Genomic DNA, 25261 nt, shown 5'->3' with positions numbered 1-25261 from the left:
TTAGGTGAGTTGGCAAATGCATGGCAGATGCAATATAATGTGGATAAATGTGAGGTTATCCACTTTGCTGGCAAGAACAGGAAAGCAGACTATTATCTGAATGGTGGCCGATTAGGAGAAGGGGAGATGCAGCGAGACCTGGGTGTCGTAGTGCACCAGTCATTGAAAGTAGGCATGCAGGTGCAGCAGGCAGTGAAGAAAGCGAATGGTATGTTGGCATTCATAGCGAGGGGATTTGAGTATAGGAGCAGGGAGGTTCTGCTGCAGTTGTACAGGGCATTGGTGAGACCACACCTGGAGTATTGCGTACAGTTTTGGTCTCCTAATCTGAGGATAGACATTCTTGCCATAGAAGGAGTACAGAGAAGGTTCACCAGATTGATTCCTGGGATGGCAGGACTTTCATATGAAGAAAGACTGGATAGACTCGGCTTGTACTCGCTGGAATTTAGAAGATTGAGGGGGGATCTTATAGAAACTTACAAAATTCTTAAGGGGTTGGACAGGCTAGATGCAGGAAGATTGTTCCCGATGTTGGGGAAGTCCAGAACAAGGGGTCACAGTTTAAGGATAAAGGGGAAGTCTTTTAGGACCGAGATGAGAAAGTTTTTTTTCACATAGAGAGTGGTGAATCGGTGGAATTCTCTGCCACAGAATGTAGTTGAGGCCAGTTCATTGGCTATATTTAAGAGGGAGTTAGATGTGGCCCTTGTGGCTAAAGGGATCAGGGGGTACGGAGAGAAGGCAGGTACAGGATACTGAGTTGTATGATCAGCCATGATCATATTGAATGGCGGTGCAGGCTCGAAGGGACGAATGGCCTACTCCTGCACCTATTTTCTATGTTGCTATGTTTCTATGAGAGGAAATAGGTGAGGTAAGCGAAACAAGTAGAGTAGTGATGGAAATTATGAGGATTAAAGAAGAGGAGGTACGGACACTTTTGAAAAATATAAAAGTGGATAAGTCTCCAGGTCCTGATAGGATATTCCCTAGGACATTGAGGGAAGTTAGTGCAGAAATAGCAGGGGCTATGACGGAAATATTTCAAACGTCATTAGAAACGGGGATGGTACCGGAAGATTGGCGTATTGCGCATATCATCATATCGTATCATATATATACAGCCGGAAACAGGCCTTTTCGTCCCACCAAGTCCGTGCCGCCCAGCGATCCCCGTACATTAACACTATCCTACACCCACTAGGGACAATTTTTACATTTACCCAGCCAATTGACCTACATACCTGTACGTCTTTGGAGTGTGGGAGGAAACCGAAGATCTTGGAGAAAACCCACGTACAAACTCCTTACAGTGCAGCACCCGTAGTCAGGATCGAACCTGAGTCTCCGGCGCTGCATTCGCTGTAAAGCAGCAACTCTACCGCTGCGCTACCGTGCCGCCCTTTGTTGTGCCTTTGTTTAAAAAAGGTTCTAAAAGTAAACCTAGCAATTATAGACCTGTTAGTTTGACATCTGTGGTGGGAAAATTAATGGAAAAGATACTTAGGGACAATATATGTAATTATATGGATAAACAAGGCCTGATTAGAAACAGTCAACATGGATTTGTGCCTGGAAGGTCATGTTTGACTAATCTTCTTGAATTTTTTGAAGAGGTTACCAGGGAAATTGATAAGGGCAAGGCTGTGGATGTTGTCTATATGGACTTCAGTAAGGCATTTGACAAGGTTCCACATGGTAGGATGATTAAGAAGGTTAAATCATTGGGTATTAATAGTGAGGTTGCAAGATGGATTCAACAATGGCTGAATGGGATATACCAGAGGGTAATGGTTGACAACTGTATGTCAGGTTGGAGGCCAGTGTCTAGTGGAGTACCCCAAGGATCTGTGTTGGGTCCACTGTTGTTTGTCATTTACATTAATGATCTGGATGATGGTGTGGCAAATTGGATTAGTAAATATGCAGATGATACTAAGATAGGTGGTGTAGTTAATAATGAAGTAGAGTTTCAAAGTCTACAGAGAGACTTGGGCCTTTTGGAAGGGTGGGCTGAAAGATGGCAGATGGAGTTTAATGCTGATAAGTGTGAGGTGCTGCATTTTGGTAGGACAAATCAAAATAGGACGTACAGGGTAAATGGTAGGGAATTGAGGAATGCAGTGGAACAGAGGGATCTGGGAATAAATGTGCATTGTTCCCTGAAGGTGGAATCTCATGTGGATAGGGTGGTGAAGAAGGCGTTTGGTATGCTTGCCTTTATAAATCAGAGCATCGAATATAGAAGTTGGGATGTAATGTTAAAATTGTACAGGGCATTGGTGAGGCCGAATCTGGAGTATGGTGTGCAGTTCTGGTCGCCAAATTATAGGAAGGATGTCGACAAAATGGAGAGGGTACAGAGGAGATTTACTAGAATGTTGCCTGGGTTTCAGCACTTAAGCTACAGAGAGAGGTTGAACAGGTTGGGTCTTTATTCTTTGGAGCGTAGAAGGTTGAGGGAGGACTTGATAGAGGTTTTTTAAATTTTAAGAGGGACGGACAGAGTTGACGTGGGTAGGCTTTTCCCCTTGAGAGTGGGGAAGATTCCAACAAGGGGACATAACTTTAGAATTGAGGGACAAAAGTTTAGGGGTAACATGAGGGGTAATTTCTTTACTCAGAGGGTGGTGGCTGTATGGAATGGGCTTCCGGTGGAAGTGGTGGAGGCAGGCTCGATTTTATTATTTAAGAGTAAATTGGATAGGTATATGGATGAGAGGGGATTGGAGGGTTATTGTCTGAGAGCAGGTAGATGAGACTAGGTCAGAGAGAGTGGTCGGCGTGGACTGGTAGGGCCGAACGGGCCTGTTTCCGTGCTGTAGTTGTTATATGGTTATATATGGTTATATGGAAAAAGATAGGGTAGATGCATAGTCTTTTACTCAGAGAAGAGGAATCAAGAACCAGAAGACATAGGTTTAAGATGAAGGGGGAATGATTTAAATGGAATCTGGGGGGTAACTTTTTCACACAGTGGGTGATTGGCATGTGGAATAAGCTGCCAGGAGACATAGTTGAGGCAGAAACCATAACAACATTTAAAAGACATATGGACAGGTACATGGATAGGAAAGGTTTAGAGGGATATGGGCAAAACATGGGCAGGTGGGACTAGTATAGATGGGGCACATTGGTCATCATGAGCAAGCTAAGCTGAAGGGCCTATTTCGTACTGTATGACTATGACAAATTTGTCACTCTAGATGAATGTATCTTTCACCAATTTCTCTTGTTTTCCTGTAATCCCTTCAGTTAACCTCACTAGATGCTAAACCTTAATAGTTGTCTAAAAGAAGACACAAAGTACTGAAGTAGCTCAGGAGGTCAGGCAGCATCTCTGGAGAACATGAATAGCTCGGGAAGGGTCATCGTCTATCCATGTTCTCCAGAGATACTGCGATGCAATCTCACAGTATCTTTCCTATGGTGCATCTGTAGAAGTATGAAACAGTCATTGGACACTTGCTGAATTTCCAGTCTCCTGAGGAATATGATGTGTCCCCTTGGCTGTCGGTTCAATGCAGTTGGTCCATGACAGATTATTGGTAATAGTATTGGTGAGGAACTTGAAGCTCTCAACCATTTCCACTTCAACAGCATTGATGCCGATTTGAACATATACTTCATGTTTCCTGTAGTTGATAGCGAACTCCTTCATCTTGCTGACATTGTTGGAGAGGTTGTTGTCCTGACACCATGTTACTGAGTTCTCAATCTCTTTCCTGTACTCTGTCTTGTCATTGTTCATGATTTGGCCCACCACAGTAGTGTCATCTGCAAACCTGTAGAGAGAGTTAGAGCTGAATTTGGCTGCACAGTTGTGGCTGTATGGAGAGTATAGTTGGGGTCTGAGAATGCATCCTTGCAGGGCACCAGTATTGAAAATTATGGTAGAGGTGGTGTGGCACCTATCCTCACTGATTTGGTCTGTGGATCAGAAAGGCAAGGATCCAGTGGCAGAGGGGGCTGATAATTCATGGATCCATGAGTTTGGGGATGTTTGGATGTAATTATGGTGTTGAAGGCAGAACAATGGCCAATTAATAGGAGTATAACATATGAGTACTTACACCTATTCACCCAAAAAGCCACATTGCAATTACCTTGTTTTAAACAGCAAACCTTCTCCATACTGCAACATTAATTCCATGCTACAAGTCTATGCTTTTCTCACGTCCCTAGAAAAGACTATGTTAAGCAACATCTGCAAAACTCTAGTTACTACACACCTAGACGGCTCTCCTTTTATCTATGCAATCATATCTTCAAACAAAAACTTATTTTTATTAAACATGCCTTACCTGTAATACTTCCTGACTGGGTGCCTTTATTTGTGCATTTCTAATTAATTTTATCTCAAGTTCGTTGAGTCAATAGAGATAAATGAGTCCATACCAGCTCTCCCTTTCTCTCCCTCTGGAATCAGTGTTATGGAACTTATTCAAACTGTATTTTTAATGAAAGTTAGAAAATTGCACCTGCATCTTAATTATATTTATTCCAATTTAGCCTATGATGCATAATTGAAATGCATTTCCTTAGCAAACTAAGTTCTACTTTTTTACAGAACCTTCATTTTTTGCAAGTATTTCTAGCAATTTTCTGTATTGCCCACCAACACACATATTCTCAATTACACTGTCAATAGACAATAGGTGCAGGAGTAGGCCATTCAGCCCTTCGAGCCAGCACCACCATTCAATGTGATCATGGCTGATCATTCTCAATCGGTACCTTGTTCCTGCCTTCTCCCCATACCCCCTGACTCCGCTATCCTTAAGAGCTCTATCTAGCTCTCTCTTGAATGCATTCAGAGAATTGGCCTCCACTGCCTTCTGAGGCAGAGAATTCCACAGATTTACAACTCTCTGACTGAAAAAGTTTTTCCTCATCTCCGTTCTAAATGGCCTACCCTTTATTCTTAAACTGTGGCCCCTGGTTCTGGACTCCCCCAACATTGGGAACATGTTTCCTGCCTCTAATGTGTCCAACCCCTTAATAATCATATGTTTCGGTAAAATCCCCTCTCATCCTTCTAAATTCCAGTGTATACAAGCCTAGTCGCTCCAGTCTTTCAACATACGACAGTCCCGCCATTCTGGGAATTAACCTAGTAAACCTACGCTGCATGCCCTCGACAGCAAGAATATCCTTCCTCAAATTTGGAGACCAAAACTGCACACAGTACTCCAGGTGCGGTCTCACTAGGTCCCTGTACAACTGCAGAAGGACCTCTTTGCTTCTAGATATTGTGCTTCCTATCTCTGCTGTAACTTACCTTATCAAACTAGGGGTCCAGAGCTGGTTTTGTTAACAGCCTCTTCTTGATCTAAGATGGAAGCAGGTCTAGTTGAATAGAGCCAATCATTTTACTGCCGTTCTGAATGAAGAATATGAAAATCTTATCTCATGGTGTTGAGTTGCTGCAGGTTGCACAGCATAATGTGTTAACAGAGGAGGTCATGATAATGTAATTGTCAATATGTTGACATTACGCTAACAATCACATTTGCCAATTACACTTAATTTTCCTTTCAGTTAAACAAACAGACAGTTATATTTGCTCTGTCACAGTCGGGGAAGCAGTTGTACCACAGCTTCTGTCAGGCCATTTCCTAGTTGCTACAGGAACTGAACATGATAACATATTCTAAAGAGAAACAATACCCCTCTGGCTTTATCCATTGGGAATCTCGTTTACTTGATAAATCTTACCTGACATTGGGTAAGATGGGTTCTTTGTATTTTACTGCTCCTTTGTTTCAGTATATTTACTGTTACTATACTGTGCAGTAGCAAGTTGTGTAGATTGGAAAACAAAAAAAATGAACAGATGTTAACAAAAATAATGGAAGAAGTACTTAAAATGCATCCTGTTTGTCTCCTAATTTCTTAAAAGTTTACAAATTAAATTTTTGATTATTAATTTTGCTTGAAACTTTGTATGAATGCATTTACTAGAAAATTGGGTTACGCTGTACATATTGAAGAGTGCCAGTGGAAGCCAACAGATACATTTGGATTGGAAGTGTGGTGAAGAATTTTGGGTGGTATCCTTATTCTGTTTTCTGCTTCATGTAATTAGCAGCTTGCTGTCCCTCAAATACAGTGAGCATCTGTTATCTGTCTCTATGCCAGGATGTGGGGATTGTAAAGACTTCCGGCTGGATTTCCACTGATAGGATGCATCACATTACCTTTTTTCTGATGGGAGTGGGGGACATTTCAACCAGTCCTGCTCAGCGTGCCTTCCTTCTCCATATTTGCAAGTCTTAGTCTTTTATCTAAGATCTCACTCTAACTGCTCCCATTCATTCATTGACCAGATACCCTTATTTATATCTCACCCCTCAGTTATCAGGAACAACCCTCTCCCTACCCATCCTGCAGCTTAGTAAGCTTCTTTGTCCTTTATCCCAGTTTAGTTTAGTTTTCAGTTTTTAGAGATACAGCGTAGAAAAAAGATCCTTCGGCCCATCGAGTCCGCGCCAACTCGTGATCCCCACACACTAACACTATCCTGCATACACTAAGTACTATTTACAATTTTACAAAGCCAATTAGCCTACAAACCTGAACGTCTTTGGAGTTCTGATGTTCAGTTCTGATGAAGAGGCTTCTGTCTGAAACATAAACATGTTTCTCTTCCCACAGATGTACCACGACCTGCTGAGATTCTCAAGCATTTTCAGTTTTGTTTTAGATCTATAGCTTCTGCAATTTTTTGTGATTTGCAATACATTCTGAATTGAGACAGTATTTTCCTGTTTGGATAATTGGTAGCTGTAATTAAATGTCTCCTATTATTAAATGGGAATTACCATGATGCTTTCACTGGCAACTTATAATTTGACATTTCTCATGTAGTCAAACTCATCAGAAACTATGGCAATAGGACTCATTTCTGGACAAAGAGGTAGTTTTTCAATAGCTAATTAGAGAGCTGGTGACATGGGTTGCAGCCAAGTTCAATGTGTTTCACACACTTGCTGGCAAGCACCAAGGTGATTAGAAGGAACAAGGAACTGCAGATGCTAGTTCACAAAAGAAGACACAAAGTGCTGGAGTAACTGAGCAGGTCAGGCAGCATCTCTGGAGAATGTGGATAAATGATGTTTTGGATTGTGGCCCATCTTCAGATAGATTGTGAGGGGAAGGGGAGAAGCAAACTTTGTACATTTTAATCACCAAGGTGAATAAATGTACCTAAATGACTCGTCCCCAGAAAGCATTCCTGCATCCTTGTCAATCACCATGACCACCTAAAGAAAAACTAAACATTCCACCCCCACCTGTGCAAAGCAATTATGCTGGTTAAGAAAAGACAAACTTTTTACTATCACTTTTTCTCATTACATGTGTCAATTAACCTACAAACCTGTACATGTTTGGAATGCAGGAGGAAACTGGAGCTCCCGGAGAACACTGGTAACAGGAGAATGTCGAAACTGCCTATAGCCAGTACTTGTAGTCAGGATCAAACCCGTGTCTTGCGCTGTGCCGCCAACCACGGTGAAGAGAGGGACTCGACTCCCCTGGAGAAGAAAGTCCATGGCTGAGGCTCGGAGACTCACTCCATCCCTCCTTCCCACTTACTTTCACTTCTTCCATTCTTGTTCATTTAACCATGACCTGGAAGGATCCCAACCAAAAGTGTCGCCTATCAATTCCCTCCATAGATGCTGCCTGACCCATCGTATTATTCCAGCACTTCGTGCTTTGCTCAACATTCCAACATCTGCAGTTCCTTGTGTTTTCACCCTTTATCTTATTTTTCATGGTCGGCCCCACTCTTATTTTCATTCCTCACCCACCTCCTTCATCTGTTGTCTTATCTTTCATATCTTCCCATTGACCCACATCATCACTATACGAAGAAAACACGTAAACTATTGGAGTAACTCAGCGGGTCAGGAAGCAGCTCTGGTGGACATGGATAGGCGATGCTTCAGGTCGGGACCCATCTTCGGACTAGTTTTACTATGGAGGTGAAAGCAGGAAAAGAGGTGGGGGCGCAACAAAGCCTGGCAAGTGATAGGTGGGTACTGGTAAGGGAGGGTTTTAATTAGCAGATGGGTGGACAAAGGCTGAAGATGAAAAAGAGACAAAAGAATGACACTTTCAGATGTGCAGTCTTTTGGGTGAGATGGTAAATCAAGTCCACCCATATGAACATTACCTCATGTAGCATCGTAGAAAAGTTGCAATTGTCTTCCCAGGGAACTGATTAATATTTATGTGAATGAACATTGTGAAAACTGATATTTTACTTCATTACATTGCTCTATGTAAATTGGCTTCTCTGTTTCCTACATCACACCTCAAGAGGACGTCATTGGCTCTGAAGCTTTTTGAGAAAACCAGGGCAGACATGAGCAGCCTCCCATTTTCTTTCCTACCACCTCTCTCATTTTCCCATTCACTTGCCTCTCATCCTTCATTCCTATCATCCTTCCCTCTCCAATTTGTACCCAACCTATCTGTTGTATTCAAAGATTTAATCCTCCCCCTGCCCTCTACCGATGATACAATCTCATTGGCTTTATGAGATTGTGCCAATCTCAGTAATTGAGATAAGTGAAAAAATGTAAAACTTCAACCTTGCTTTAGCACTTTGCAGAGATAGTGACTTTAGACTTTAGACTCTCGAGTACACCAGCTTTATCCTACACACTAGGGACAATTTACAATTTTACCAAAGCCAATTAACGTACAAACCTGCACATCTTTGAGATATGGAAGAAAACCTAGGTGACCACAGGGAGAATGTACAAACGCCATACAGACAGCACCCATAGTCAGGATTGAACCCGGTGCTGTAAGGAAGCAACTCTACAGCTGAGCCATTGTGCCCTCCATAGTGTACCACTCTCATTTTAGATTGATGTGATCACTTCTACATGAACCGGCAGGAATAAACTCTATTTCTATATTTATTAAAGTGACCATTTTCTTGGGATCGGATATGTGATCAGCAATAACAGAAGGGACCTGCCAGGAGACTTGTTCTGCTGTCAAACTATCACACCGCACCTTTGTGATGATACTCTGTTGTGACACTTCTCTCTCTCTCTCTCTCTCTCTCCAGAAGTTCAAGTAAAGACTAAAATATGGTTCAATGTATTTTAAGGCAGTTATTCCAACGCCAGCAATGTCAATTCAGTGAAAACCTCAGTGGCAGATTGGGAGAACTACAGACACTATGACTAGTAGAGAACATACAGTGCTGGAGGAACTTAGCAGGTCAGGCAGCATCTGTGGACGGAATGGACAGGTGATGTTACACCCACCACTTGCCAGGCTTTGTCCTGGCCCATCTTTCTTTTCTAGCTTTTCCCCCCTGCTATAATTGGTCTGATGAATGGTCCCAATCTGAAATGCCTGTATATCCCCTCCACAAGTCAAGTCAAGTCAATTTTATTTGTATAGCACATTTAAAAACAACCCACGTTGACCAAAGTGCTGCACATCTGATTAGGAAAAAAAAAAGAAAGTTACAGTGGCAGGCAGCCAAACACAACACAGATGCTGCCTGCCCCACTGAGATTGTTCTGCTCAAGATTTCAACATTTGCAGTTCCTTGTGTTTCCACTGTGACTAATGGTATTGTTGTTCTCGAAATGCCATCTATCCATGTTTTTCAGAATTTATGACTGACTTGCCGATTTACCAGCACTTTGTGTTTTTTTAAGGCAGCATCTGCAGTTACTTGTGTTACTAGTATTGCTGTTCTTCTTTTACTCACTGTATTCATGATGCCCCTCAGTAAAATATTTTTACATTGAAGAGTATTATTCAAATAAAAATAGCTATTGGCAGGATTTCAATTTAAGGTCACCAAAGATACGTGAACTCCTTGCCCTTTAGGCTGCAAGCCCTGCATGCACTGAGTTGGAGACGGTGATGCTCGACTGGCTGGGGAAGATGCTGAACCTGCCTAAAGAGTTCCTCACTGGGACAGGGAGTGAAGGTGGCGGAGTGATACAGGTAAGAAAGGTTTCAGTAACAAAAAATGAATTCTGTTCTGATAAATGTTGTCAACATTTGCAGGAAGAGCAATAATGAATTAATGGAACGTGCATTGCTTGTGTGTTTTAAAAAAAAAAAAAAACAGCAATTTTTGGCAAAAAAGAGCTTTTGAATTTTAATCGCTACAGATCTGCATTACTGAAGAAGCAAAAGAAGGTAACCCAATTAAAGTTAATTTCTGTGTTGAATCAGTGCTTATGATTTAAATGGAGAAATAGGAAGTCCTTTCCCAGAGTTTATTATTGTTAATTCCTTATCAAATAGTCCCTAAATAGTCAATAGTCAATAGTTGTTTATTTGTCACATACACATAAATGTGTAGTGAAATGAAACATTACCCGCAGTTGAACAATAAGACCAATAAGAATAATCAATAAAAATGCAATAACATACAATCATAAACTAACACCAAACAAAAAGAAACATCCATCACAGTGAGTCTCCTCCAGTCCCTTCTCACTGTGATGGAAGGCCAAAATTTCTTTTTCTCTTCCCTGCCGTCTTCTCCTGCGGTCAGGCTGTTGGAGTTGCCACGTCGGGGCGGTCGGGGCTCCCGATATTGAAGTCCCCGCTGGACGGTGAAAGGTCCACGGCCTATTCCAGGCCGCGCCGGACGGTGAAAGGTCCGCAGCGGGCCGACCCAAGCCCCGCGATTCGGGGTGGGCGAACACGCTGCCTCTGCTGCTGCCGGAGCTCCCGATGTCGGCCGCCACCCAGGGGCCTGCGGGCTTCCGACATCCACGCGGCCCGCGCCGGAGCCTCCGGAGACGAATCGCAGCCGCTCCCGCAGCATCCGCAGGCAGCCAGCGCCGCAGGTGGTGAGTCCGGGCCGCGGGCTCTGCGAACCAGAGCCCCAGGTGGTCCCAGGTGCATGGCCGGTGGTAGGCCGCAACGGGAACGGAGACACGACACAGAAACAAAGGTCGCGTCTCCGTTCGGGAGAGAGAATTTTACAGTTCCCGTTCCCTTCCCACCCCCCCCACAAACATAACATACAAACCCTACACCATATTAAAACTACAATTCAGACAAAAACAACAAAAAACACAAAATACAGACGGACTGCAGGCAAGCCGCAGCTGCGATGGCAGCGCTGGCTCCTCCTTCAAAATGGTGATTGCTGGACTACTCGTCCAATTGAGCGGCCACGATGGTGCAGCGGTAGATTTGCTGTCTTACAGCGCTTGCCGTGCCAGAGACCTGGGTTCGATCCTGACTATGGGTGCTGTCTATGGAGTTTGTACATTCTCCCTGTGACTGCGTGGGTTTTCTCCAAGATCTTTAATTTCCTCCCACACTCCAAAGACGTACAGGTATGTAGGTTAATTGGCTTGGTTGTCCCTAGTGTGTGTACGATAGTGTTAATGTGCAGAGATTGCTGGTCAGTGCAGACTTGGCGGGCCGAAGGGCCTGTTTCCATGCTGTATCTCTAAACTAAACTAAAAAAAAGCTTTGCAGAAGCAGGAGCTGATCATCAACTTTAGTGACAGAAAATACAAATTAATTATCACAAATATTTGGAACCGCTGATTCATGTTGGAAGGATTCTGCAAAACCGCCATTAAAAAAAACTTAAGTGAGTGAGCCAGGGAATTGGAATTCAATTAACCTAATTTCTGTTGTCAGGAGATTATCAGAATCTTTAATTGAAGATAAAGTGACTGAGCACCTGGAAAATTTTAATCTGATCAGAGAGATAGAGATACAATAAAAGAGTTGCAATACTGATCAGGAAGATTGTCAAAGTGGCAAATCTTGAGCACTTTGAGGGCTCATGCAGAGAGGAAATATGGATAGAACTCTGGAATAAGAATGATTAAATTATAATGTTAGGATGAGACACAAGTTTTGGCGATAGCCCATGGAAGATAAATAAGCAGATACGTAAACAGATCATGGAAAGATGGGAAACATTATTGAAATGGGTGGCTTTAATATCCCCAAGGCCCATTGTTGGCTAGGGAAGGTGTGATGTCAAGAGGGATTTATTGTGGTGAACTATTCCCTCTTGAATGTGAGGGGAGTGTAGGCAGATGTAACTTAAAATTAGAGAATTCAACATTCAGTTGTAAACTACTCACGCAAAATATGAGGTGCTATTCCTCCAATTTCCGTGTGGCCTCACTCTGGCAATGGAGGAAGCCCAGGACAGAAAGGTCAAAATGGGAAGGGGAGTTGAAATGATTGGCAACCAGGAGATCCTGTAGAATGGTAGCAACATTTAAAAAGCATTTAGTTAAGACCATGGAGAAGCCCCAGATAAAACCTGATAAAATCTGGTGCTGGGATTTCTCTACCATTTATCACAAGGAAGAAGTGTGGTTCTGAGGAATTAGACTGAATAGTTCTAGGTATTCTTTAATTGTTTGACTTCCTTTGAATGTTTCTTAAATTATTTTGTCCTTTTTTTTGTAAAGTTTAGATATTATCGTTTTTAACATTTGTTTTGGAATAATTATATTTGTGAATGTCAGATACAGTAACAAAAAAGTCTCGACACGGAACAGCACCTATCCATGTTCTTCAGAGATACTGCCTGACTTGCTGAGTTACTCCAGCACTTTGTGTCCTTTTGTGCGTTAACCAGCATCTGCAGTTCTTTGTTTCTACAGTAACATTCATAATGTTTTTTGTAACAGTTAAGACAGGGATGGGGATTAGTTAGCTGGCAAATGTTTTCTCTGTGGATTCATGGTCATGGTTCATTCCAAACCTCATTACCACCGTACTGTCCTACTTACCCCACCCGAAAATTGTAAAGTGGCTGAGACGTAGCATCGATGGAGTTAAGTGGATGTTGATTTGTGTACAAATTAAAAATGAACAGCAGATAGGGTGAGATGAGTGAAGGTTTAGAGAGACATGACTGAAGGTAAACACCACCGTACATCTGTTGCGTTGAATTATTTTTCTCTGTGATGTAAGTTCTATGTGAAGAACCAGGAAGGAAAAAGCAAATACTAGAGGGCATAGTGTTAAGATGAGAGGGACAAAGTTTAAAGGAGATGCGCGGGGCGGGTTTTTTTTTAACACAGAGGGTTTTGAGTGCATGGAACATGCTGCTGGGACAATTGTGACATTGTAGAGTCTTTTGGTTGGACATATGGACATGCAGGGAGTGGATAGATATGGATTATTGCAGGCAGATAAGAGTTGGTCTTGGCGTGTGTTGTAGTTGCGCTGTATTGTTCTATGTTCTATATTCTAAGAACAAATGAGAGACTGGAAATTTTGCAATGAATTCTCCTTTTCACTACCTACAGGATATCTCAGGTGTGTATCAATAACAATTTATTTACTGAAAAGAGAGGAATTAGGATAAAACAGTCTGTCACTGGCACTGTAAACATTTATTGCCATTACATCTGGAAATAAACATAGCACAAAAAGTAAGGAAATTTGTGTTTGGTAGATTATTTCTTTGTTGTAACAATGCTTCTTGGCAATAAATCTTATACCGTTGGAAAGCCTGTTTATTTCCCTTTTAAATGGTGCCACATTTGTAAGGAACATGCATTTGTGGGATGAGCAGCAGAGCTGAGTATATGGGTTGCGCCCATGAAAAATTTGCCAAATCTTCTCTGCCAATGCCAAACAGCTTATTCTGCTGTTGCTATTGACTCTTGTTTTGAGCTTCTGGTACCCCCAGGTGCTGACAATCAGGTGCCTGATTGGCAGCATCTGTGAGCATGGGCCCTGCTACAGTGGTCAGTAGGTGTCTGCTCCAAGAATCGGCATGCCACGTTTGACTGTTCTGGATAGGGCCCGTGCGATAGGGCAACTTCAAGCTGGTGACATTGCTCGCCCCCACAGAGCAGGGTTTCTCAGAGACTACCTCCAGAATTTGGGAGTGGAGAGGATGGAATGGCCTGCCAGCAGTCCTGACCTCAACCCCATTGAACACTTGTGGGATCAGCTTGGGCGTGCTGTTCGTGCCAGAGTGACCAACACAACCACGTTGGCTGACTTGCGACAAATGCTGGTTGAAGAATGGGATGCCATCCCACAACAGTGTGTGACCAGGCTGGTGACCAGCATGAGGAGGAGGTGCCAGGCTGTTATGGCTGTGTATGGTTCTTCCACACGCTACTGTGGCTCCTGTTTATTAAATGAATAAATTGTTAAATTGCCAATATGTCTTGTTTCTTCAGACTTCAATCATCCAATCCACCAAACAACACCGAACAAGAGTCAATGGCAGAATAAGCTGTTTGGCATTGGCAGAGAAGATTTGGCAGATTTTTCATGGGCGCAACCCACATACTCAGCTCTGCTGCTCATCCCACAAATGCATGTTCCTTACAAATGTGGCACCATTTAAAAGGGAAATAAACAGGCTTTCCAACGGTATAAGATTTATTGCCAAGAAGCATTGTTACAACAAAGAAATAATCTACCAAACACAAATTTCCTTACTTTTTGTGCTATGTTTATAAGGGTTCTATGCATCCTTGTACGATGCACTGCAGTAATTAGTCTAGGCATCTCTGAAAGCACCAATCATTTATCTATAAGAATAAAATTGTCATCACATGTGAATTCAATTCACCTCCAATCCATTCATTATTGCTGGACCAAAAACAAGTGAACACCCTACCTGACAGTATATTCACAAAATGCTGGAGTAACTCAGCAGGTCAGGCAGCATCTCGGGAGAGAAGGAATGGGTGACGTTTCGGGTCGAGACCCTTCTTCAGACTGATGTCGGGGGTGGGACAAAGGAAGGATATAGGTGGAGACAGGAAGATAGAGGGAGATCTGGGAAGGAGGAGGGGAAGGGAGGCACCAGCAGGCCCTCTGAGCAGGCACCAGCAGGCCCTCTCTCTGAGCAGGCACCAGCAGGCCCTCTCTCTGAGCAGGCACCAGCAGGCCCTCTCTCTGAGCAGGCACCAGCAGGCCCTCTCTCTGAGCAGGCACCAGCAGGCCCTCTTTCTGAGCAGGCACCAGCAGGCCCTCTCTCTGAGCAGGCACCAGCAGGCCCTCTCTCTGAATCTTCTGCCTCGTGATTTACCCTACCTGACAGTACTGTGCGTGTCACCTTGCTTCCCACAGGTAATTTGGGAGACAAAAGATGTTGGTACTGCAACAATATCTAAATCCTGTAAATAATATGTATCAAAGAGAGCCTGCACTACTCAAGAAGGAACAGGATAACACAATTAAAGGAGCTAATCTTTACATTGAATTATTGCTTGTGCTTTAAATGGAAATATAGGAGGTCCTCTCCCATAGTTTACTATTGTTAACTCTATCCAACAATCCTTAAGATGGTGTTTGCTGATGACACTGTGGTGGTGGGCCGGATCTCCAACAACGATGAGAAGGCCTACCGGGAGGAGGTGGCTGATCTGGCACTCTGGTGTCAGGACAATAGCCTCCTCTTGAATGTCACTAAAACAAAGGAGCTGATTGTGGACTTCAGAAGGGCTAAACATCCAAGGACGTACACGCCACTGGAGATAAATGGGTCTATTGTGGATAGGGTGAGCAGTTTTAAATACTTGGGAGTCCGCATTACAGAGGATCTGACGTGGGCAACGCACATTGCCGCACTGGTGGGTAAGGCTAAGCAGCGCCTTTACCATCTTAGACAATTGAGGAAATTCAGAGTGTCTCTGAGGATCCTTCATTGCTTCTACTCTGGGGCTGTAGAGAGCATCCTGTCCGGCAACATTACAGTCTGGTTTGGGAACAGCTTTGCCCAGGACAGGATGGCCCTGCAGAGAGTAGTGTGTTCGGCAGAACGCACCATGGGAACTACACTCATCCCCCTGCAGGACCTATACATCAGGAGGTGCAGATCCAGAGCAAGCAAGATCATGAGGGACCCCTGCCACCCCAGTAACGGACTGTTCCAGATGCTACGATCAGGCAAACGCCTCCGCTGTCACTCTGCGAAAACGGAGAGGATGAGACGGAGCTTCTTCCCACAGGCCATCAGGACTGTCAACTTTTATAACCCCAGAGACGAAATTTTTGTCGACACTAATAATAACTTATTAACTTTATTTATATGCTGTAACTGTAATTCTTTTTTGTGCACAACCCGCAGGCATTGCCACTTTCATTTCACTGCACATCGTGTATGTGTATGTGACAAATAAATTTGACTTGACTTGATTGCAATAGCAGACAGGATAACAATTGTGTAGCATATTAGGGCTTGCTTTTTTGCCACCATTTGCATGAGATACTTGCCAAAGGAGCACCCAGGTGTTTTCATTGTTCGTGAAGAAGAATAGTCTAGGTGAGGATATGGTAGTTGGGTTCAAACGGATTCATCCTCTACTATCTGCTTGACTTGCAGATAAATTAATGTAGAAAATTCCAGGTGTCTCTTTTTGTATGTATTCAAGGGTTGGTTGTAATTTCCTTGGTTGAAGTAAACTTGGATTGTGTTGGTAATAATATTGATTGTGTTGAAGATAGACACTTCTTTCAGGCAGTGAAAGCAATAACCGCTCATGAGTAGTGATCTTTATTTTGATTAAAAAATAGCTCAAATATCACAGCGAGCAGAGCATCCGTTCCATTATTTGATGCTTATCATTTGCAAATGTCACTCTCTTTCCAAGAAGCCTGTGGTTACTTGAAATTTCAGCTTGCACAGAATTATTAATTGTTTGTGATAGAAAGAAACCTTTCCACTTAATTGGAATCTGTGAAGCTGCTCCTGACAATGATTTCCTGTGAGGGAGGAAATAGTGACAGCATAATAGCAGGCAGCATAAATCCACTTTTGTTTCAAAATATAATTTTGATGTTGGCAAAGCGTGTGTCTGAATGCAATTTTGTCATCTATTGTGATTGCCACCTGGCAGTGAGCAGATTACAGATACATTTCAGCAGGCATTAGAAAAAGGTAGAAGATGGAAAAAGAACACATCTATCGATTTTTTATGTGGGAGAATGTGCGTCATTTTGACCGTGTTTCTTCTCTGTTTATCTCACCATAGCAACAATTGTCCATACTATGCCGACAGCGGAGAAATAACGTATCTTAGCAACTTAGTATGAGTTTCCTCCTAGAATTGGTGTGGAAAGCAGCGTGCTCATAGAGTCATAGAGTCCTACAGCACAGAAAGAGGCCCTTCGGCCCATCGTGTCCGCGTCGCCCGTTACCAAACATAGTCTAATTTTAATCCCATTTTCCCGCATTTGGACCGTAGCCCTGAATGTTGTAGCATTTCAAGTGCCCATCCAAATGCCTCTTAAACGTTGTGAGTGTTCCCGCCTCCACCACCACCCCAGGCAGTGAGTTCCAGACTCCAACCACCCTCTGGGTGAAAAGGTTATTTCTCACATCCCCCCGAAACCTCCCTCCCCTTACCCTGTATCTATGTCCCCTAGTTGTTGAACCTTCCACCAGTGGAAGAAGTTCCCCGCCATCTACCTTATCTATGCCCCTCATGATCTTGTACACCTCGATCATGTCCCCTCTCAGCCTTCTCTGCTCCAGGGAAAACAACCCCAGTCTGCTCAGTCTCTCCTCATAGCCGAGGCCCTTCATCCCTGGCAGCATCCTGGTGAATCTCCTCTGCACCCTCTCCAAAGCTATCACATCCTTTCTATAATGTGGTGACCAGAACTGTACACAATACTCCAGCTGTGGCCTCACCAATGTTCTGTACAATTCCATCATTACCCCCCTACTTTTATATTCGATGTCCCGGCTAATGAAGGCCAGTAACCCATATGCCTTTTTGACCACCCTGTCCACCTGTCCTGCTGCCTTCAAGGACTTGTGTACCTGTACTCCAAGGTCCCTCTGTACCCCTGTCTTCCTTAGGGTCCTTCCATTCATGGTGTACTCCCTCTCCAAGTTATTTCTGCCAAAGTGCATCACCTCGCACTTTTCAGGATTAAATTCCATCTGCCACTGCTCTGCCCATCTGACCATCTCATCTATATCTTCCTGCAGCTTGCAGATCCCTTCCTCGCTATTCACCACTCCCCCCCTACCTTTGTGTCATCTGCAAACTTGCTGATCATGCCCTGTACGTTGACATCCAGATCATTTATGTAGATTACAAACAGTAAGGGACCCAACACCGATCCCTGCGGCACCCCACTGGACACCGGCCTCCAATAACCGAAGCACCCTTCTACCATCACCCTCTGCTTTCTGTCACTAAGCCAGTTTTTTATCCATTTTGCCAAGGCGCCCTGGATCCCATGGGCTCTTACCTTCTTGACTAATCTCCTGTGTGGGACCTTGTCAAAAGCCTTACTGAAATCCATGTATACCACATCCACTGCACTACCCCCATCTACCTCCTTGGTCACCCCTTCAAAAAATTCAATCAAGTTAGTCAGACACGACCTTCCCTTAACAAAGCCATGTTGACTATCCTTAATTAACCCTCGATCCTCCAAGTGAAGACTGATTCTGTCCCTCAGAATCTTTTCTAGCAGCTTCCCCACCACCGATGTCAGATTCACCGGCCTGTAGTTCCCAGGTTTATCCCTACTGCCCTTTTTAAATAATGGCACCACATTAGCTATCCTCCAGTCCTCCGGTACATCCCCTGTTGCAAGAGAGGCTCTGAAAATTTGTGCCAGAGCCCCCGCAATCTCCTCCCTTGCCTCACTCAGCATCCTGGGATACATCTCGTCAGGGCCCGGAGACTTATCCACTTTTAAGCCTGCCAGAGCCTCCAGCATCGCCTCCCTGTGCTCTTTGATATACAATTAGGAAACAAGTCACTATGTTAGAAAGAGTGAAGAAATTGCAACTGTTAATGGACAGTGAGTTTCTCACCACACACAGACATGATTCAGAAAAGCCTCCTTTTAGACAAAATTTTGCAGTGGTTGATCATGAATGGTAAAGTTCTGGCAGTGTGGTCCTGAAATTTCTTCCCTCATATATCAGGTGTTAAATTTGAATTGATTTGAATGAAAATATACAGCGTGGAAACAGGCCCTTCGGCTCACCGAGTCCACGCCAACCAGCAATCACCCATATGTTAATTCTATCCAACACACTAGGGACAATTTACAGAAGCCAATTAACCTACAAACCTGCACGTCTGTGGAATGTGGGAGGAAACTGGAGCACCCAGAAAAATAAAGCGGTAACATAGAGAACATGCAAACCATATGGATAGCACCCATAGTCAGGATTGAACGCGGATCTCTGTCGCTGTAAGGCAGCAACTCGACTGCTCACTGTGCTGCCCAAGATGCAGAAGCCTGAGCATTATGAAGACCCCTGGATGGTGTTGGGCAATTTGGCTTAATTCCACAAAACTCCCGATTTAACAATTTTGAGGCGATTGCAAAGAAAGGAATTCATCATATTTCTGTACACAGAACCTCTATTGTACACAAGAACAGAAGGAATTTGGAGCAAGAGCAGGTCGCCTGGTGTCTCAAGCCGGGCCCGCAATTCCATATGATCATGGTTGACATGTGCTGAACTCAACTCCCCTTCTGTGCCAGATCACAAGACAGGTTGAAACTCTATAATCCTGTGACCAATGGATCGGCATGTTTTGAATCTGTAATGCAGATCTACATTAATTAATTTTATGTAAGATCTGCACTAATCTGAGCTAATTACCAGTACAACTTTTGTAATCTCAGCCAACAGAGTTTCTGATTTACGGAAACGTTGGGTTACGGACTGCTCTTGGAAACGTTATGTGACCAAGAGAGTGCCCAAAAGAACAGTACTAAAAATAATAATTCTCCTGCACAGATTAAGATGATTGGGGGCAATTTCTATGGTCTAGTAATTGTTGTGGTTTGCCACTGGTCAGATCCCAGAGTTTCACCTGCATCCTCAAACCCCTGAACTTTCAAAAATGTATCGAACTCCACTTGAAATGTGTCTAATGATCAATAATTCAAAAGCAAAAAAAAGTATTTTGGTCTTTTGATGAATTGGCAGATGCTGTAAATACTTGACAGATTGGGCAACATTTTAGGAGGGAGAAACTGAGATTATATTTATGGTTGATGAATTCTGGTGAAAAGTAATTGATTTGAAGCATTGACTCTATTTCTCACATCAGATAGTTTGCATCACTCAATAAGTACTTTCTGCATTTTTGTTTCAATTAAGCTTACTCACTCTTTTTAATTTTGTAAAATTACAACAGTGAACTTTTAAAAATGATGATTTAACTTATTTAGGGTACAGCCAGCGAAAGTACTCTGGTGGCACTTCTATCAGCAAGAAGGAAGGTAGTTATCCAAATTCAAGCAACCAGCCCTGATGTTGAAGAAAGCATAATCATGTCTAAACTGGTAGCCTACACGTCAGATCAGGTGAGCACTGCCCTGTCTTTTAATCCAATCGAATGTGAAACAGCGACGTCAGGCTACTTGTAAGGTCTTTAGAAATCTACAATATTGAGAATGTTTGAATGGTGAAATATAGCTGGACTGTTAACTATTATAACTCCAGGGACTAAATTTTCTGTATTAACTTTAATTTATATGCTGTAACTGTAATTCTTTTTTTTGCACAATCCGCAGGCATTGCCACTTTCATTTCATTGCACATCGTTTATGTGTATGTGACAAATAAACTTGACTTGGCTTAACAACTCAAAATATAGAGTATCAAAAACTCTTTATTTTCTGTAATCATTTTCATTGTGTTCTTCGGGGAAACTGATGCAGCCTCAATTGTTCTGTAGAAGGAGGCAAAATATGTCTGTTTAAGAGGATCTAAGATTTAAAATGAAGGCCTGTTTCAAGAAATGTCAGGATATGGATTATGTTAATTTGGACATTTTTGCTGATTTCATCATGGAAATGGCAGCATCTTCACAAACATGGTTGGGAAACATGGCAGAAATCCAGTTTGGTGCGGATTCGGCTATTTTTAACCATTTCAGACAGTCTTGAAGGGAGAAGAAGGTGGTGGGAGGTAGGGTCCTGGCTTTTACATTCTTGTACATGTTGGTGTCGTGCAGAAGCATCTTTGGAATTTTCTACTGTATTCATGGAATTGGACAAAATAGTCTTACAATCAGACTAAGCCCAGATAAAAATGTTGTTCTGAGACCAAACTGACCACACAATCAACAGGTCAGTTAATCTGAAATGGCTCATCAGACTTGGAGAAAGAATCTTTCACTGTACCTTTCACTGTACCTTTCACTGTACACATGAATATTTCACTGTACACATGACAATAAAACTAACTCAAACTGAATCTCAATAAATATCTGTTTGCTTCTGAGGAAGTTCAAATAGAATTGCACATTGCACAAAATAAGAAGAAAATGGGAAGGAAATTCTGAGCAGTGTATCCAGATTTCTAATTCATTGAAAGGGATGGGAAATTGGGGCTGCACACTGCTGACTTTCATTGTAAATTCCAAGTTGGAAACTCCAGATTCCAGAATAGCCTCTGGAATGAGGAGTGGGAAATGAAACCATTCTAACCATTCTACATAATGTCAAAATGACATATGATAGATTTTCTTCCATGCTCATTGATCTTATAATGGACGTGGAGATACACAAGTTAAGCTTGGACAAAGATTAAACACTCCAACGCCTAAGGAGTGCACTGGAAACTTGGAAGGAACTGTAGATGCTGATATGCTGATTTTTTTAAAACAACGTGCTGGAGTAGTATAGCCAGGCAGCATCTCTGGAGGACATGGATAGGTGAGGTTTCAGGTTGGGACCCATCTTCAGGCTAAATGTAGTAGGGGAGAAACCGGGAAAAGGGATGAGAGCGGGAGAAAGCTGGCAAGTAATAGATGGGGAGGGGGGGGGGGCTAGGTGGATTAAGGCTAGAGATGAAAAGAAGACAAAAGGATGTAGGAAAAGAGAAGAGGAGTGAAATATGAAACCAGAGGAATGGATATTGGTGGTAGATGAAAGGGGGTGGGGGAGGGGGGCTGGATAGTGGGAGGAATGGGTGTGCATCTGGGTGAGACACAGGGAAGGGGGAGAATTCAAATGTTCATACAATTAGGTTGTAAGCTACCCAAGTAGAATATCAGATGCTTTATCAGAAGGTGTTGGGAGACCTGGACATGACAGTGATAAGCCATAATCAAGAATGAAAAATGGTTCAATGGGTTCTTTATTATCATGTGTACCAAGGTACAGTGAAATACTATTTTTGCATACAGAGGACACATGTTGCACATGGCTGTCAGGAAATGGTTGTCATAAACCCATTTGAGATGAGAAAAAACTTTTTCACCCAGAGAGTTGTGAATTTGTGGAATTCTCTGCCACAGAGGGCAGTAGAGGCCAATTCAGTGTGAATTTGAAAGAGAGTTAGATAGAGATCTAGGGGCTAGCGGAATCAAGGGATATGGGGAGAAGGCAGGCACGGGTTACTGATTGTTGATGATCAGCCATGATCACAATGAATGGCGGTGCTGGCTCGAAGGGCCAAATGGCCTCCTCCTGCATCTATTTTTTATGTTTCTATGTAAATACTAACCAAATTGCTGGTCCTCTTTACTGCCCCCGGAGAACCTTGTCCTGAGGGCAGCTGGTGCACATGGTTGTCAGGAAAATATGGTGGCAAACCCAGATCTCTGACAGTATGTAAAATACTAATCAAATTATTGATCGTCTTTACTGTACCAGAAGCACTGTCGGCACTGCTGATTTCCATCTTCCACACCCAACCCCCCGGTCTGAACAGTACTGCTGCTTGATTGGTTGGCATGAACAAGTAGGTCCAAAGGGCCTGCTTCCGTGTGCTGGATGTGACTCTATTACAAAATATTCAACTAGGTTAATTTTTTAATTTTTATTAAAATCTGCTCTGTGTATCTTTTATAATTGCTCATTGTTTTTATTGCTTGAGGTTTCCTTTCATGTCCTTCAGATACACCATTATAATTTTTTGCCTTCATACATTCACAAACATTGGCTAACCTTGCCCTTCAGGGAACAGATTGGAAAATAAAAAAGACCACCTTCTATGATTTCCAACAAAGGTGAGATGCCTTGATAAGAGAAACTTTGTGTTTCTGGTTTGTGCTATCAATGGTTGCAGGACAGGGCAGAAAATGAGCATTCAGCAAACCAAGCCTAATATACTATGACAGGAGTTCCATGGCCTTCACATTCACTGCAACTCTTAGTGACCGTCAAGCTCTCAATATAGGAAGGAAACTTGCATACATTTCTGGACCGCCGTACACTGCCTGCCATTTTGAAACTTGCATACATTTCTGGACCGCCGTACACTGCCTGCCATTTTGAAACTTGCATACATTTCTGGACCGCCGTACACTGCCTGCCATTTTGAAACTTGCATACATTTCTGGACCGCCGTACACTGCCTGCCATTTTGAAACTTGCATACATTTCTGGACCGCCGTACACTGCCTGCCATTTTGAAACTTGCATACATTTCTGGATAGCTGTACACTGCCTGCCAATTTGAAACGATTTAGCGACCTGTTCCTCAACCACATGAAACAATGTTTTTTTTGGTCACAATGAATCTTCGACCTGTTTGTCATTTCATATTGGATAATGTCACAAAGAGAGGGCTTAAAAAACAGGGCTTCTCAGAAAATATTAAGGAGCATCGGACTTCTTGGTGAAGGGCACAAATTTGATGTTTATCAGTAAACAATGGGATTCAATGATGTTGCTGCTTTAAAAACTCTGATTCATTTTTAACTGATTCAATCTAACTAACCATCATCTAATCAGCAATACACTGTTTAGTTAAAGTACACAAACCCATCTGTTTCATATAATTTATTGATTTTGTGTGTAAATTCTCCTAACATAATTCTTTGAAAAAAGTAGAGATTGAAAATGGGTTTTACATTTCTCATTTTCAGATTTCATAGAGATTTTCTTTGCAACAAAATGTAAGGTTGTTTTAATACTAATCTCCAATCAACATCTTAAATGCTAAATGTGTAGGTAAAGACAAAGGTCAATTAATACTTGGTTATAATTTGTTTGATGAGCATGCTTCAGAGTGCTCATTTAATTCATTTAACTCTAGAATCTTTTGTGTGCTAATTACATTAAATTGAGCGGTGAAGTATAACTGCTGCTGACTGGCAGATGAAAATTTAAAAGACAACATTTCGACAAGCGTTGCAGGTCAGAGTACTTTCCTTCTGTTTGAGGATGTGCCTTGAGGCACAAGTGACCTTTCTTATTTGATTTAGTGAATATGTCCAGCTCTAGAGACGGAAGCAATGCATGATCCATGGTTTGTTCTTAGTTCACCAGATTGCTTGTTGTATAATATCTGCGTCTTAGAATGCAGACATAATTTCTCCAGCTGCCCATTGTAACAATGTTTTAAATTTATGATAATTTGAAAGATGGTCTGTAATAGTGAATTATAGCCAATAACATTACAATTCAAAGAAATTATATTTTGGTATAATAGCCTACTGATAGAGTAAACTAATCTTGACAATTACAGAAGAGCTCAGTTTGAATCTACTAATTGTGCAGTTATGGTCAGAGATAGGGTGAATGAGTAGCAGTGGTCAGATTATTCATAGCGATAAATGGTGGACTGTACCTCCTGTTAGAGTAATAACAGCTTGCAATGTCAGGATAGTTCATTTAAAAAAGAATCATTAGGTTATTTGTTTAAGTTAAAGCCTTGTTTAGAAATATCAATTTCCTTGTACTGATGGTAATTAGAACTGAGGTTTATTGATGAAAAAATGATCAATGATATTCACATTCAAACATAAAACATCAGCAGACTCGGAGCTAAGAACAGAATCAAAGGTTGCTTTTTTATGCGAATCATAAGTGTTGAACAATGTGCATGGCTCACTTCAGTGATACAATACTGATTGTGTGCAAGAGCTCATGTATATGTAAATGTGCTTTCATATTTTAAACCATATTAGACCCCAAATGCATCAACAAATTAGGCCTATTCATTTGAAAATGATATGTTTTGATTTCAGAGGCAAAAGGGATTAAAAGAAATCAAGAACCTACTTGGGACGCAGCTCTGGTACTTGCCAGAATGGAGTCATCAGGGTTAGCTGGTGACGCAGGGCATTGACAGTGCAGAATAACACAATCTGGTGCTGCTTTGTCCAATTCAGCCAGATGTACTGAGAAAGGAGGACATGAGGTGGGAGAACCACTTGGTGGTGGGGTGGGGGGGGGGGGGGGGGGTTGGAGGGGAGAGGAGAACAAAGGAGGACCTGGCGTGGGATACTTTGTAACTTTTGTTGCCACCCTTTATGTGGTGACTCTGCATACATTGGGTGGGCAAAACAAAGAATTGCAT

At 42.5% G+C, this 25261-nt stretch overlaps 1 protein-coding gene across 3 annotated transcripts in view; it reads left to right on the top strand.

The window, feature by feature from the left end:
- The window catches only part of LOC144604368 (aromatic-L-amino-acid decarboxylase-like), a 73714-nt gene that overhangs the window by 11360 nt on the left and 37093 nt on the right, over nt 1-25261 (top strand). The window contains exons 4-5 of one of the 3 annotated variants that reach the window (XM_078418682.1): nt 9874-9993; nt 20176-20310. The exons of 1 other annotated variant lie outside the window; for it this stretch is intronic. In XM_078418682.1, coding sequence (XP_078274808.1) covers nt 9874-9993; nt 20176-20310 — 255 coding nt within the window. The remainder of the gene's footprint in view (nt 1-9873; nt 9994-20175; nt 20311-25261) is intronic. One more of the 3 variants, XM_078418692.1, reaches the window with a different exon arrangement.

Source organism: Rhinoraja longicauda, chromosome 2, assembly GCF_053455715.1.
Source record: "Rhinoraja longicauda isolate Sanriku21f chromosome 2, sRhiLon1.1, whole genome shotgun sequence".
Classification (NCBI taxonomy): domain Eukaryota; kingdom Metazoa; phylum Chordata; class Chondrichthyes; order Rajiformes; family Arhynchobatidae; genus Rhinoraja; species Rhinoraja longicauda.
Note: the sequence above shows the minus strand (reverse complement) of the source record. Positions and strands in the feature narration are given on the sequence as shown.